The sequence below is a fragment of the Sorex araneus genome, chromosome X, assembly GCF_027595985.1.
Source record: "Sorex araneus isolate mSorAra2 chromosome X, mSorAra2.pri, whole genome shotgun sequence".
NCBI classification, from domain to species: domain Eukaryota; kingdom Metazoa; phylum Chordata; class Mammalia; order Eulipotyphla; family Soricidae; genus Sorex; species Sorex araneus.
The window spans coordinates 145427910-145441187 of NC_073313.1; the positions used below are offsets into that span (position 1 = coordinate 145427910).

Below are 13278 nucleotides of genomic sequence, written 5' to 3' on the forward strand. Positions count from 1 at the left end.
CACCTGGGTTCCTCTGCTGGTTTCTTCAAGTGTGAGGCTCTTCCGAATGTGTGGAGAGTGGCCTAGATATGATTTTGGATATTTTAGTAGCTTATTTTGAAAGAGCTTTATTGGACTTATTGGGGAGAAAACTCAATTCCACTGTTAATATCTTGTATTACCACTCCTATTTGTGAATGGGAGATAACACCATTAAACTGATTTTAGAAAAAGGCTCAACTCTATTTAATTGAGCTTGTTGCACAATTTGTTCTATTATACCAAGCTCCTGTTCTGCATTCTTTGTAAGTTTATGTGGGCTTGTAAAGGCAGTATTGCCTTCCAAAGTGTGAAATAAATTTTGTAAGCCATAAGTTGGAAATCCAAGAGATGGTGGAAGCCAATTAATATCCCCTAATAACTTTTGAAAATCATTTAATGTTTTTAAATTATCTCTCCTAATTTATATCTTTTGAGGAATAATTTTAGTTTCCCAAATATTTTGTCCTAAGTATTCCCAAGGAGATGTTTTCTGGACTTCTTCAACAGCTAATTATAAGCCTCAAGATTCCAATTCATTCAAGGTCTGTTTATACATGCTTTCTATATCCTGTTCTTGTGGGGCAGCCAGCAATATGTCATCAATATATTGAATGAATTTGGTGCCTGTAAATTTTCTCTTAGCTTTTCTAAGGGCTATTGACACATTGTAGGTCTATTCATTATTCCTTGAGGCAATAACTTTCCTTACCATTGGTAAGTTATCTTACCAGTGAAAGATAACTGGTATCTTTCACTAGGACTTTCATTATTTAAAGAGGGAATAGTAAAAGCAAATTTTGGGATATCATAAGGTTGTAAGGGAATGGTGTAAAAACAGTCCTTAAGGTCAATAATTATTATCCTACACTGCTGAAGAATTAGAGCCAAATTAGGAAGGCCCAGTTTTACGGGGCCCATTGGTTCCATATATTCATTAACTTTTCATAAATCAGTCAACATTTCCCATTTCCCAATTTTCTTTTTAATTACAAAAACTGGGGAATACCATGGGCTATAACTAGGTACTATGTGACCCTATATTAATTGTTCTTTAACCAATTCATGCAGGGCAACCAGTTTTTCCTGTTTTAAGGGCCACTGCTCAACCCAGACGGGGTCTACTTTTTTCCATGTAATGGGAAGAGCAGCTCAGGGTAAAGATTTTTTACAAGCAGTGGCCCCTATCAAAAAGGTTGTTCTCTAGACATTTTAATTCCCTATTGTTCTAGTTAAATCTCTCCCCCACAAGGTAATAGCAATGCCTGCAATATATGGTTGTAAATTAGCCATGATGTCATCTGGGCCAATACAGTTTAAAACATTAACATTTTGTTTTACATCAGTTAACATACCCCAAACTGAAAAGGTAGCATTTACAGAACGTTTTTTCAATCCCTGCAGCAATGGTGTGAGGCATTTGACACATCTGCTCCAGAATCCACCATAACTTCTATTTTCAACTTCTCAAATGTCACTGTTAAGGAGGTTTGAGCTTTTGTTACAAACATCTGCCAGTATATTTTTGCATTAGTGTTACCGAAGCCCCCTACTCGCTGTTTGTTTTGGTGTTTTCCTGGGATGTGTGAAAGCAAAAGGAGTTGTGCAATTCTTTCTCCTTTTAGTAATGTAATAGGCTCCACAACCGACATCATTAGAAGAATTTCTCCTGTAAAGTCAGTGTCTATAACACCAATATGCACAGTGACACCTCGGCAAGTCAGGCTTCTTCTTTCTAATAAAATTCCAACCGAGCCTTTTGGTAAAGAGTCATATATGTTTGTCAGTATGTTATGTACAATTTTGGATTCCAAATTGAAATCTTGAATGGCTATTATCTGCTGAAGCACTGTCTTCTGTAGCTCTCACAAGGTCTGTGTGAGTTAAATTTTTGTGTCAGCTTTTGTGCTGACTACTTCTGAACAGTAGGTGGCTATCATTCGTATATTGGGGGAGTCTTGTTGAATATCAGGGGGTAAAGGTGAATTATCTAATTTTTGGTTCCCTTATTGTTGGAGGGACCCCTGACCGTGTCCCACTTCCCATTTCCCAAATTATTGGGGACGGGATTTCCAAATTTATTCTTTTTAGATCTACATTCATTAGTCCAATGTCTGCCTTTCCCACATCTAAAACACATACCCTTTTTTGTCATAATTAATTTTGCGGCAGTCCCTTTTCAAATGTCCAATTTTGCCACATTTAAAACATTCATTTGTGGGGATGGTGCAGTAGCACAGCGTGTAGGGCGTTTGTCTTGTACGCAGCTGACCTGGGATTGATTCCCAGCATCCCATATGGTCCCCTGAGCACCGCCAGGAGTAATTCCTGAGTGCAAAGCCAGGAGTAACCCCTGTGCATCACCGGGTGTGACCTAAAAAGCAAAAACAAACAAACAAACAAACAAATAAAAAACATTCATTTGTGTTCCCTGTTTAAAAGATGAAGCTATTAGTTGGGCTTGATGAGTTGGAGATCCTGTATCTCTACACACTCTGTTGAACTCATGTAGGGTATTTCTCCCAGCCGCCTTGGCCAATTAGATGGCCCATCAACACTCAGTATTAGCATTCTCTACAGCCAATATGGATAACAGCATATCTTGAGCCCCTTAATCTTAAATCGCTCTTTTTAAAGAATCCACAAGAAGGCCAAGAAATCTGTAAATGGCTCAGCTTTCCCTTGCTTTATCTTTATAAAAGAGACAGAAGGTTTACCCTGAAGTATCAATAAGCTTCCAGGATTTAAGACAGATATTTTTAAAACCAATAACTATGGCTTCAGGTATTGCAAACTGAGCATCCATAGTAACCCATTGACCTAGGCCTATTAATTGATCTACTGTTATTGGGGCGGTGGCAGGATTGTAACCAATCTCACAATGATCAAACACCCATCCCTCCACCAGTGCACATTCCCCACCACCAATATGCATGTTCTTTTAGCAATGTCCACCTCCTTTTTCCACCAAGCTTTAAATTGTATGTACTGAGAGCTTTCCAAGATTGTTTTGGCAATAGCCTGCCAATCGTTAGGTATCAAAGTGTTGGTATCCACAAAGGCTTCCAAGATGCCCATCATGTAGTTGGAATTAACCCCATAAGTAGCAGCAGCTTGCTTTAGCATTGTAAGGAATTTAAAAGGAATCTGTTTTTAATATCCCTCTGAATTTTGTGTTTCTTCATTATACATGTGCATCAAGGGGAAAGCAAATGATGTGACTTGTCCCATATTTGGGGATAGATTTGGCAAAGGGCCTTCAAGCATGATTTTCTACAAATTGCCCGAAACTACAAATTTTCTTGGCCTATTATCTATTTTTGTTAGCTCCTCCTCTAAAAGAGGGGCTAAAGATTCTGGCTTCAGATTGTTCATTTTGGCTGGCATAACTTTCTTTTTGGTGGGATCTACTTGTTTAGTTCTCATTGTTTTATTTGGTACCCATTCAGATTTTTTATAATCTTCTCTAACCTTTTGTTAAACCTTTCAATATCTTCATGGTCTCTAATTCTGTTTTGATCATTTTCACCACTAGAAGTCCCCATCTCCTCCTCACTTATGTGAGTATCTAGTTATTCATCAGGAGTTTCCTCCTCCCCTGTGACAGTACATGGGCCTGCAGTAGCCATATATTTTCCAGGGCGGTGCCATCACACTCACCCGCCTCTTCCAGGGACGTTTCAGAATCCGACTGAAACTGTTGTTGAGCAGTGGTGATTATGCCAAAGGCTCCCCATTCTTCCCTGTCATAAAAATCTCCCTGTTGATGTGCTCTGCGTAAAGCGTTTCCTCCCTGCTTCCACATTGCCAAGTTAAACTGATCCTTAGTTTCAGGTGTATACCAAGAACAATGCTCTTGAGCACGTTCTAACAGACTCTTAACAACTTATTTCTTCAAACCTTTGCCAGCAGCTCAGCTAATGACCTTAAGGTGTTAACATAATTATCTATAGCATAAGGAGAGTTCTCCATTTTCTATGAGTCCACCTACCAGGAATATATGCATACCCAGTGCAATCCAAACCTCCCTGGTTCCACCCGTCTCCCTGTGTCTTACCTTGGGCGCCAGATGTTAGTTCTCGAGTTAGTTCTGGGACGCAGAGATAAGCAAAGAGTGTGGAATATTTGAAAGTGGAGGGCTAAAGCTCATTCAGGTCATTTAGCACTGAGTAGCTTTAGCAGCCCCTTTTTACTGGATTAACAATTAAAACGTCCAGTATTCATCAGAGTACATAAGATCAAAACACCTTGAAGTGCACATTATTTTGTAGCCGAATTACGAACAAAGTTTTTGATGAAGTAAATCAGATCATCTTGTAAATTTTTACATCCCACTTCCCATATATCAACATCTATGCAAGCCTACAAAATAACCCAATAAGGTATTTGATTAACTTTCATCCAATCATAGTACACTTAAATCTATAACAGAAGGTGGCTGCATTGGGACATGCTGACCCCAACCCAGTTCACTTAGAGTTTCTAGCTGTTTGAAACTATGACACAGCCTTGTTTGCAAGGCAGCAAATTCCTGGAACTTCCTCATGACTCTGGTCAGGCTCCAACAGTAACTCAGTCATTTCACTAAGACAATAGTTCTTATGAGATTAGTCATCAGTGATGCCTATGGCACCCGGATCTGTTATACAATAGCTTATTTTTAAGAAAAATATTGAATGACTGTGAGATAAAATTACAAAGCTTTCATGTTTGAGTTTCTCATACAATAATTGAACACCCATCCCTCCACCAGTGCACATTTTCCACCACCAATGTTCCTAGTATTCTTCCTCCCCCAGCCCAACCCTCCCCCTGCCTCTATGGCAGACAATTTCCCCCATATTCTCTCTCTCATTTTGGGCATTAATTGTTTGCAATACAAATAGTGAGAGGCTATCATGTTTGGTTCTTTATCTACTTTCAACACAATCCCCCATCCTGAGCGACTCCTCCAACCATCATTGACTTAGTGATCCATTCTCTATTTCAGCTGCCTTCATGATGCAGGCTTCCAACAATGGAGCAATATTCTTGGCCTTTATCTCTACTGTTCTTGGGTGACAGTCTCATATTATATTAACAATAGCTCCTAAGTGACTTTCAGATGGTTGGCTTCAGAGCAAGTATAAATTGTGCTGCATACAATCTTTTAAGTATTATCCCCATCAAAGATTTTTATTCAAAGGGATATTCTAGGGTATAATTTCAAATTCCCTACATTAGTTAGAGCAATCTCTCTCTTTCCTTTCTTATTTTTTAATTTTATTTTTTTTTTAATTTTTTTAATTGGATCACCATGTGGAAAGTTACAAAGCTTTCAGGCTTAAGTCTCAGTTACACAATGCTCGAACACCCGTCCCTTATTTTTGATTATTAGAGTGGTTATTTTTTTCCTGCTTGTTGAACTAGATTTCATAAGTTTTATTTACATTATTAAAGTAACTTTGTTAAGGTACTGTTATTCACAAAGCTATTTATAGTTGAGTTCAGGCATACTATTTGGTGAGTACAGATTTTGATCAATTTCTCTTCTAATTTATTATTTATATATACATATGCACAGATTTTTCTGCGTTGATATTTTAGCCAGCCATTTTTTTTTGTATAAATTGTTTCTAAGAGCTCTTTAGTGGGCTCTTTCTGGTATTTATGTAATATTATGACATCTGCAGTGATTGATATTTACCTCCATCTTTTCCAAATTGTATCCATTTTTAATATTTTTATTTTTATTGTTGGATTTCACTTTTTTTTCACTTGGCCATTTCAATTGGTAAATTGGTAAGTATTTACAATTGGTAAATATTTCTGTGTTGGTTTAGTTATAGTAAATGTCACTTGCTCTTGTTTTACTGAGAGAGTGTTTCTATCTCTCCCTCAAATCAGAAGACAACTTTACCAAGTAGTAGACTTGTATTAGATAGCTTTTTTTTTATTTTTAAAATTTTTATTATATCACCATGTGGAAAGTTACAAAGTTTTCAGGTTTATGTCTCAGTTATACAATATTCAAACACCATCCCTTCACCAGTGCCCATATTCCACCACCAAAATCCCCAGTATACCCCCGCCACAGCCCCCCCCAACTGTATAACTGATGAATTTCACTTCATTTTCTTTCTACCTTGATTACATTCCATATTGCAAAACAAAACTCACTATTGTTGTTGGAGTTTCCCCCCAAGGAAGACGGCCCTACTAAGGAAGCATTTGATAATTGGTTTGTCATTAAAATATTGTATGTTTTCAGTTTTTAGAAAAGGTCGCGCGGCCGCGCGGCTCGGATGTGTTCCAGTCCCGCAACCCGGAGCCGTGTTAGTTTCTGCTCAGTGTCGCCAGGGCCCCATCCGGAGAAGGTGTACCAGCTGTACCTCCTCCGTCTGGATCCCTGGTGTTGTTGGCCCGGATTCGGGTCCGGAGCATTTCTCTGGCCGCGTTGCTCACCAGACTGCCTGTATTAGATAGCTTTTTAATTCACACTTTGACTATGTTATTTCACTCTTTTCTTGCTTGTAAGGTATCATATGGGATATCTGTTGTGATTGTTATGTTATTTCCTTTGTACTTGAAGTTTTTCTTTTTTCAATGCTTAAAGTAGTCTCTCTTTCCCTCTTTTTTTTACCATTTTGATCACCATGTGTTTTGTTGTTCTGTTAGATTCTGTTACTTTATATATTATTCTCATAGTATTTTTCATATCCGCAAATGAATGCTATCATTCTGTATCTATCCCTCTCTTTCTGACTCATGTCAGTAAGCTTGGTACTTTTCATGTCTATCTTCATATAATCAAATTCATGATTTAATTTTTCCTAACAGCCATGTAATTTTCCATTGTGTAGATGTATCATAGTTTCTTTATGTGTTCATCTGTTCTTGGAAACTTGGGTTGTTTCCATATTCTGGCTATTGTGAATAATGCTGCAATGAACATAGGAGTGCAGATAACTTTTCTGCATTGCATTTTGGGGTCCCTAGTACATATTCCGACGAACATTGATTCTGGGTCCTATGAAAGCTCAATTTTCAGGTTTTCGAGTAATGTTCATATTATTTTCCTGAAAAACTGGATTAATCAGCATTCTCATCAAGAGTGAATGAGAGTCCCTTTATATCCTCATCTATGCAAGCACTAGTTGTTCCTTTGATGTGTTCCAGTCTCTATGGGTTGAGATAAGATCTCATTGTTGTTTTGATTTGCATCTCCCTGATAAGTGATATAGACCACTTTTTCTTATTTTACCATTTGTATTTCTTTGAGAAATTTTCTGTTCATTTCTTCTCATTTTTGATGGTGTTTTATGTTTTTTTTCAAGCAAAGTCCTATGAATGCCTTATGTATTGTGGATATTTACTCATTATTAGATGGATGTTGGGTAAATAATTTTTCTCATTTCATTGTCTGTCTTTGTATCATTGTCTTGATTTCCTTCTCAGTTACATATTGCCTCTAGAAATAAGGCATAGCTGAATTGTTTATTTTAAGTGAAGAAAAATAGTTTTCCTTGAAATACATTTATAGAGAGAAGCAAAAGGGGAGAGAAAGAAAGGAGTATGTGTTTAATATACAACTTGGGCTTCTCCAGAGTTCAAAAAGCCAATTAAAAAAATTTTAATCAGATGTGGCTGGAGCGATAGTACAGTGGGTAGGGTGTTTGTCTTACATGCAGCAAACCCGGGTTTGATTCTCAGCATCGCGTATGGTCCCCTGAGCACTGCCAGGGGTAATTCTTGAGTTCAAAGCCAAGAGTAACCCCTTTATTACCAGGTATGACCCAAAAAGCAAAAATAATTTTTTTTGGCTTTTTGGGTCACACCCGGGCAATTCTCAGGGCTGACTCCTGGCTCTGCACTCAGGAATCACTCCTGGCAGTGCTCGGGGGACCATATGGGATGCTGGGAATCGAACCCGGGTTGGCTGCATGTAAGGCAAACATGTAAGTACCATGTAAGGCAAACACCCTACCCACTGTACTCCAAATCATGGTATCAAAATAATGTTTTTAAAATCAAAAACAACAAAGAATTATTGGAAATAAGGGAACTAGTATACAGACTCATTTTAAGTGTCATTTCCTGGATAGCAGCAACTGGAGCCTTCAGTTGTAACAATAGTAATTATCCTTTATGTAGAATTAAAAGCACTGTTATCCCATTGTTTGTCGATTTGCTCGAACTGGCACCAATAAAGTCTCCTTTGTGAGACGTGTTGTTACTATTTTTGGCATATCAATTTCGCCATGGGTAGCTTGCCAGGCTTTGCCGTGTGGGCAGGATACTCTTGGTAGCTTGCCTGTCTCTCCGAGAGGAATGGAGGAATTGGACCTGGGTGGGCCGCATGGAAGGCAAGTGCTCTACCCGCTGTGCTATTGCTTCAGTCACTAAAAATTATGCAAAAGTAAAATCTATATTTTTCCTGGGACCAGGAGATATTATTCACATAAAATCAGACACCGGTATGGGCTGGAACGATAGCACAGAGGTTGGGCTTTTGCCTTTCACGTGGCCGACCTGTGTTCGATTCCTCCACCCCTCTCAGAGAGCCCAGAAAGCTACTGAGAGTATGGAGCCCGCACGGCAGAGCCTGGCAAGCTACCCGTGTGTATTGGATATGCCACAAACAGTAACAATAAGTCTCTCAATGAGAGACGTTACTGGTTCCCGCTCGAACAAATCGATGAGCAACGGGATGACAGTGACAGTGACAGTATGTATGCATATTAAGATATATATCCCAATAAATATATGTATGTATCTTAATTTTTGCTTTCTTTCCCACAACTTTAGGAGCGCAAAAAGAAATTTGAAAAGGATGGTGAGAGATTTTATTCCATGCTTGATCGACACTTACATCTGTCTTCCAAAAAGAAAGAATCCCAGTTGCATGAGGTAAGTTCAAAGAAACTGTTGCACTCAGGAATCTCTTGTGCTGGGGCTCAGGAAACCAAATGGGATTTCTGAGATTGAACACAACTGCTTGCAAGCTCCTACCCACTCTACTGTCTGTCCTGCTCCTCCTATTTTTGGATAGATTTCCATATTGCTTTCCATAGAGGCTGAATTATATGAAATTCTCACCAATAGTAGGTGAGTAATCCTTTCTCACAATGCTACTACCACTGGCCATTTCCAGATATTTTCTCTTTTACCACTCTCACAGGCATGAGATGATATTTCACTGTTGTTTGTATTTCCCTAATCATGAGTGAAGATACATCCCTATGTCTTCTTTGAGGAAGTGACTGTTCATCTCTTCTCCCCATTCTGGATGAGGTCCTTGGATTTTCTTTATGAAAATGTTTAATCTTAGAGTTCAGTCTTTTATTTGATATATTGTGTGCATATATCTTATCCCATAAAGTAGGATGCTTTTATTGTAGTTTGATATTTTTTCCACGGCATGTAAGCTTTTAATTTTGATGTGATCCCATTTGTTTATTTTTGTTTTTGTTGTCTTTGCCACTATGGTCAGCTAATTGAAGAGTCCCCTGTGATTCATTTCCTGGAAAGTTCTGCTGATGTATTCTTCAATGTACTTTATGTATTCTGGTGGAATCTCTAGATCTGCTATGTCTGCTTTCAGTTTACTTTTTAAATGGTGTGAATTATTGTTACAATTTTTTACATGTGGATATAATTTTCTTTGAAGAGATTTTCTTTGATCCACTTAATAAGTTTAGCTGACCATAAAGCTGGGGGCTTAACTTAAGACTCTGAATTTTGTCCCATTTTGTCTGTAGGTCTATTTTTATGCCATGTAGCTAGTACCATACAGATTTGATTGTTATAGATTTGTGGTATAGCTCAAAGTTGGGAAATCCAGTGCTTCCCATTTTCTTTCCCACCCATAGAATTGCTGTGACTATTTTGGGAGCATTATGATTCCATGTGAATTTTAGTAGTTTGTTACATGTCTTTGAAAATAGGTACTAGAACTTTAAAGGGTAAAGCATTGAATCTGTATAGTACGGTTTTTAGGACAATGAATCATTTTTATAAAGGAAACATATAAAAGAAAAGTGTCTATCATAGAGGCAGGCTGGTTGGGGGGAGGGGGAGGAAGAAACTGGTACATTGGTAGAAGTAAATGAACACTAGTGAAGGGATGATTATTGGAACATTGTAATGAATTGTAATGAATGAAACTCCTTCATGAACTACTTTGTAATTGTGTATCAAATAGTGATATAATTAGAAAAATGAAATGTTGATTCTTCCGATCTATAAACAGAGAATGTCATTCTATTTCCTGTTACCTTTCATTTCTGTTAGTAGTGATTTATAGTGTTCATCGTAACAGTCTTTAACCTCCCTTGTTAAGTTGATTCCTAGGTATTTGATGTTTGTAGCACTGTTTTTCAAAGGTGATACATTCTAAATTGTTTTTCAGGTTCATTTTTATATACAGTAATATCACTGATTTTTGTGTATTAGTTTTGTAACCTGTTATCTTACTGCTGTGATTTTTTTCTAGGAAAGGTTTAGGTGGAGTCTTTAGGGTTTTCAGTTATAGTATGTCATATGCAAATAGTGCTAATTGACTTATTTATTTCCAATTTGGATGCTTTTGGTATCATTTTCTCATCTGATTTACCGTGGTAAGGATTTTCAAAACTATATTGAGAGGAATGCTGACATTGGACATTCTTTTCTTGGTTCTGATTTCAGGTTAAAGGCTTTCAATTTTTGCAGTTAGTATGATATTAGCTGTGGGTTTTTTTTTTTTTTTGGTAGATGGCCACTGCAAAAAACTAAGGCACTCACTGGCTCTCCAGGCAGCTCTGTCTCACTGCCCTTGTTCTGTGCTCTGGAACTGCTGTGTATGGGCTGGATTGGGACTGCCGGTGGTCAAGGACAGGCTAAGGAAGAATGAGGACCAAGCTAGTTGCTGATTAGTTACCCTTTATTCAATCTTCCATCTTTCTCATCTCCAGCACTCCCAGCTCTGTCCTCTCTCTGGATCTACTGCAACTCCCATTCTCATCTCTCTCCTCCCTTTTTCCTCTCTCACCCTTGCCCCTAGGTTACACACTGCCAGGTAACAAAATCAACATAAGAAAGCCCTTCCTGAGGGCAGGGCATTCCAAAGCCCTTCCTCACTCTTAAGGTGTTTTTCTCCTTTCCTTAGTCCAAACACTCATTAACATCTTAATACTAGTTATTTTTGTATGGACATAGCAAGAGATACATTGAGGCATGCAAGGCATCTCTCCTGGCAACATCTTGCCACAGACTCAGACTACAGCACTCAGGCCAGATTAATCATTCCTCACCCTAGCAGGGTCCAGATCTAGTTATCATTGTTTGGATCATGACAACATTTGTCCATGATCAAGCTCTTAACTTATAGTTAAGCATTAGGCACTTTGGCCAGGCCCATCTTGATGCCAGGGTAGCACACACTCACTGCTGGCCCTGGGTCCGTCTCCTCCCTCCTCGGGACCCTGCTTTTGCGGGTGCTAGGAAGTAAGGGCAGCTGAGGCTTAGGTAGAGAGAACAGATGCCCAGGAGGAAAATATCATGTAGAGTCAAAAGACTCCCAGGTTACAAAAGCATAGCATTTGCTTAGTCTTCCTGTGTCCATACAAAAAGGACATTGCTCTGAATAAACTATGCAAAGGACTCAAGGAGAAGAGAAAAACAATATTTACAAGTCAACAGAACACTAAGAAAGAAGTTACAAATAAACACAGGAATAGGAGCACTGTGATGGGAGTAACCCAATAAACCTAAACTACCTGAGGCTATGTAATCCTACAGCCACTACTATTTCAAGGTATGATCTTTCTATTCCTACTTTTACAGGTTTTTTTAAAAAAGCAATGAGTGTTCAATCTTATCAAAAGCATTCTCTACATCAGTTGATATGATGTTTTTTAACCTTTCTTTTTGTTGATATGGTATTTTATATTAGTTGATTTGCATATACTGAATCATTGCATTCTTGGGATGACCCCTATTGATTATGGTGTATAATCTTTTTGATATATAGCTAGATTCTGTTCTGTAGGATTTTTGACTATACTTGCAGTGATGTTCATCAGTGATATTAGCATATAATTTTTTAGTAGTTGCTGTTTTAGGTTTGAGTATAATACTGGCTTCATAGAAACTATTAGGAGAATTCCTTTTTCCTCAATGTTTTTTTTTCCAAAGAAAGAACAAGTGATTTTTAATAATTTGAGATTCTTATATCAAAATTAAGAGATACATTTAAATTATTATTTTTACAATATAATTTTATATTTGAAAAGCTCGTGTTTGGAAATGACATGAAAAGGGGAATATGAAAAGCAAAGTGATGAGGAAAGTGGCAAATGGGTGAGTCAAATGGAAGTAAATAAAGTTAAAGAGAACTAGAGTGAGTCACTTAGAAATCCATAATTTTTTTTCCAGTGAACTGTTTATTTCTTTTTCTTTCTGTCTTAGCCATTTTTTAAAATTTTTTATTATATCACCATGTGGAAAGATACACAGTTTTCAGGTTTATGTCTCAGTTATACAATATTCAAACACCATCCCTTCACCAGTGCCCATATTCCACCACCAGAATCCCCAGTATACCCCCCGCCCCCCACCCCCCACTGTATAACTGATGAATTTCACTTCATTTTCCCTTTACCTTGATTACGTTCCATATTGCAAAACAAAACTCACTATTGTTGTTGGAGTTTCCCCCCAAGAAAGACAGCCTTACTAAGGAAGCATTTAATAATTGGTTTTCCATTAAAAGATTGTATGTTTTCAGTTTTTAGAAAAGGTCGTGTGGCTGCGCGGTTCGGATGTGTTCCAGTCCCGCAACCCGGAGCCGTGTTAGTTGCTGCTCAATGTCGCCAGGGCTCCATTTGGAGAAGGCGTCCCAGCTGTACCTCCTCCGTCTGAATCCCTGGTGTTGTTGGCCCGGTCAGGTCCAGAGCATTTTTCCGGCTGCCTTGCTCACCAGACTGCCTGGCCTCTTCTCTGTTCAATGTGGCAAGATGGTGCCGAGGGTGGGTCGAGGGCGGGACTTCCGGCGGCCAGGGCCATTTGGAGTTCGGGCTGGCGCTGCCCCACTGCAGTGCCCCCCCCCCCCCGCGGCTCGGATGTGTTCCAGTCCCACAACCCGGAGCCGTGTCAGTTGCTGCTCAGTGTCGCCAGGGCTCCATTTGGAGATTGCGTCCCAGCTGTACCTCCTCTGTCTGGATCCCTGGTGTTGTTGGCCCGGATTCCGGTCCGGAGCATTTCTCCGGCCGCGTTGCTCACCAGACTGCCTGGCCTCTT

At 38.8% G+C, this 13278-nt stretch overlaps 1 protein-coding gene across 2 annotated transcripts in view; it reads left to right on the top strand.

Annotated features, from left to right (window-relative positions):
- OPHN1 (oligophrenin 1) overlaps positions 1–13278 on the top strand; it is a 530418-nt gene that overhangs the window by 246873 nt on the left and 270267 nt on the right. For both annotated transcript variants that reach the window (XM_055122033.1, XM_055122034.1), the window contains exon 6: positions 8806–8907. In XM_055122033.1, coding sequence (XP_054978008.1) covers positions 8806–8907 — 102 coding nt within the window. The remainder of the gene's footprint in view (positions 1–8805; positions 8908–13278) is intronic.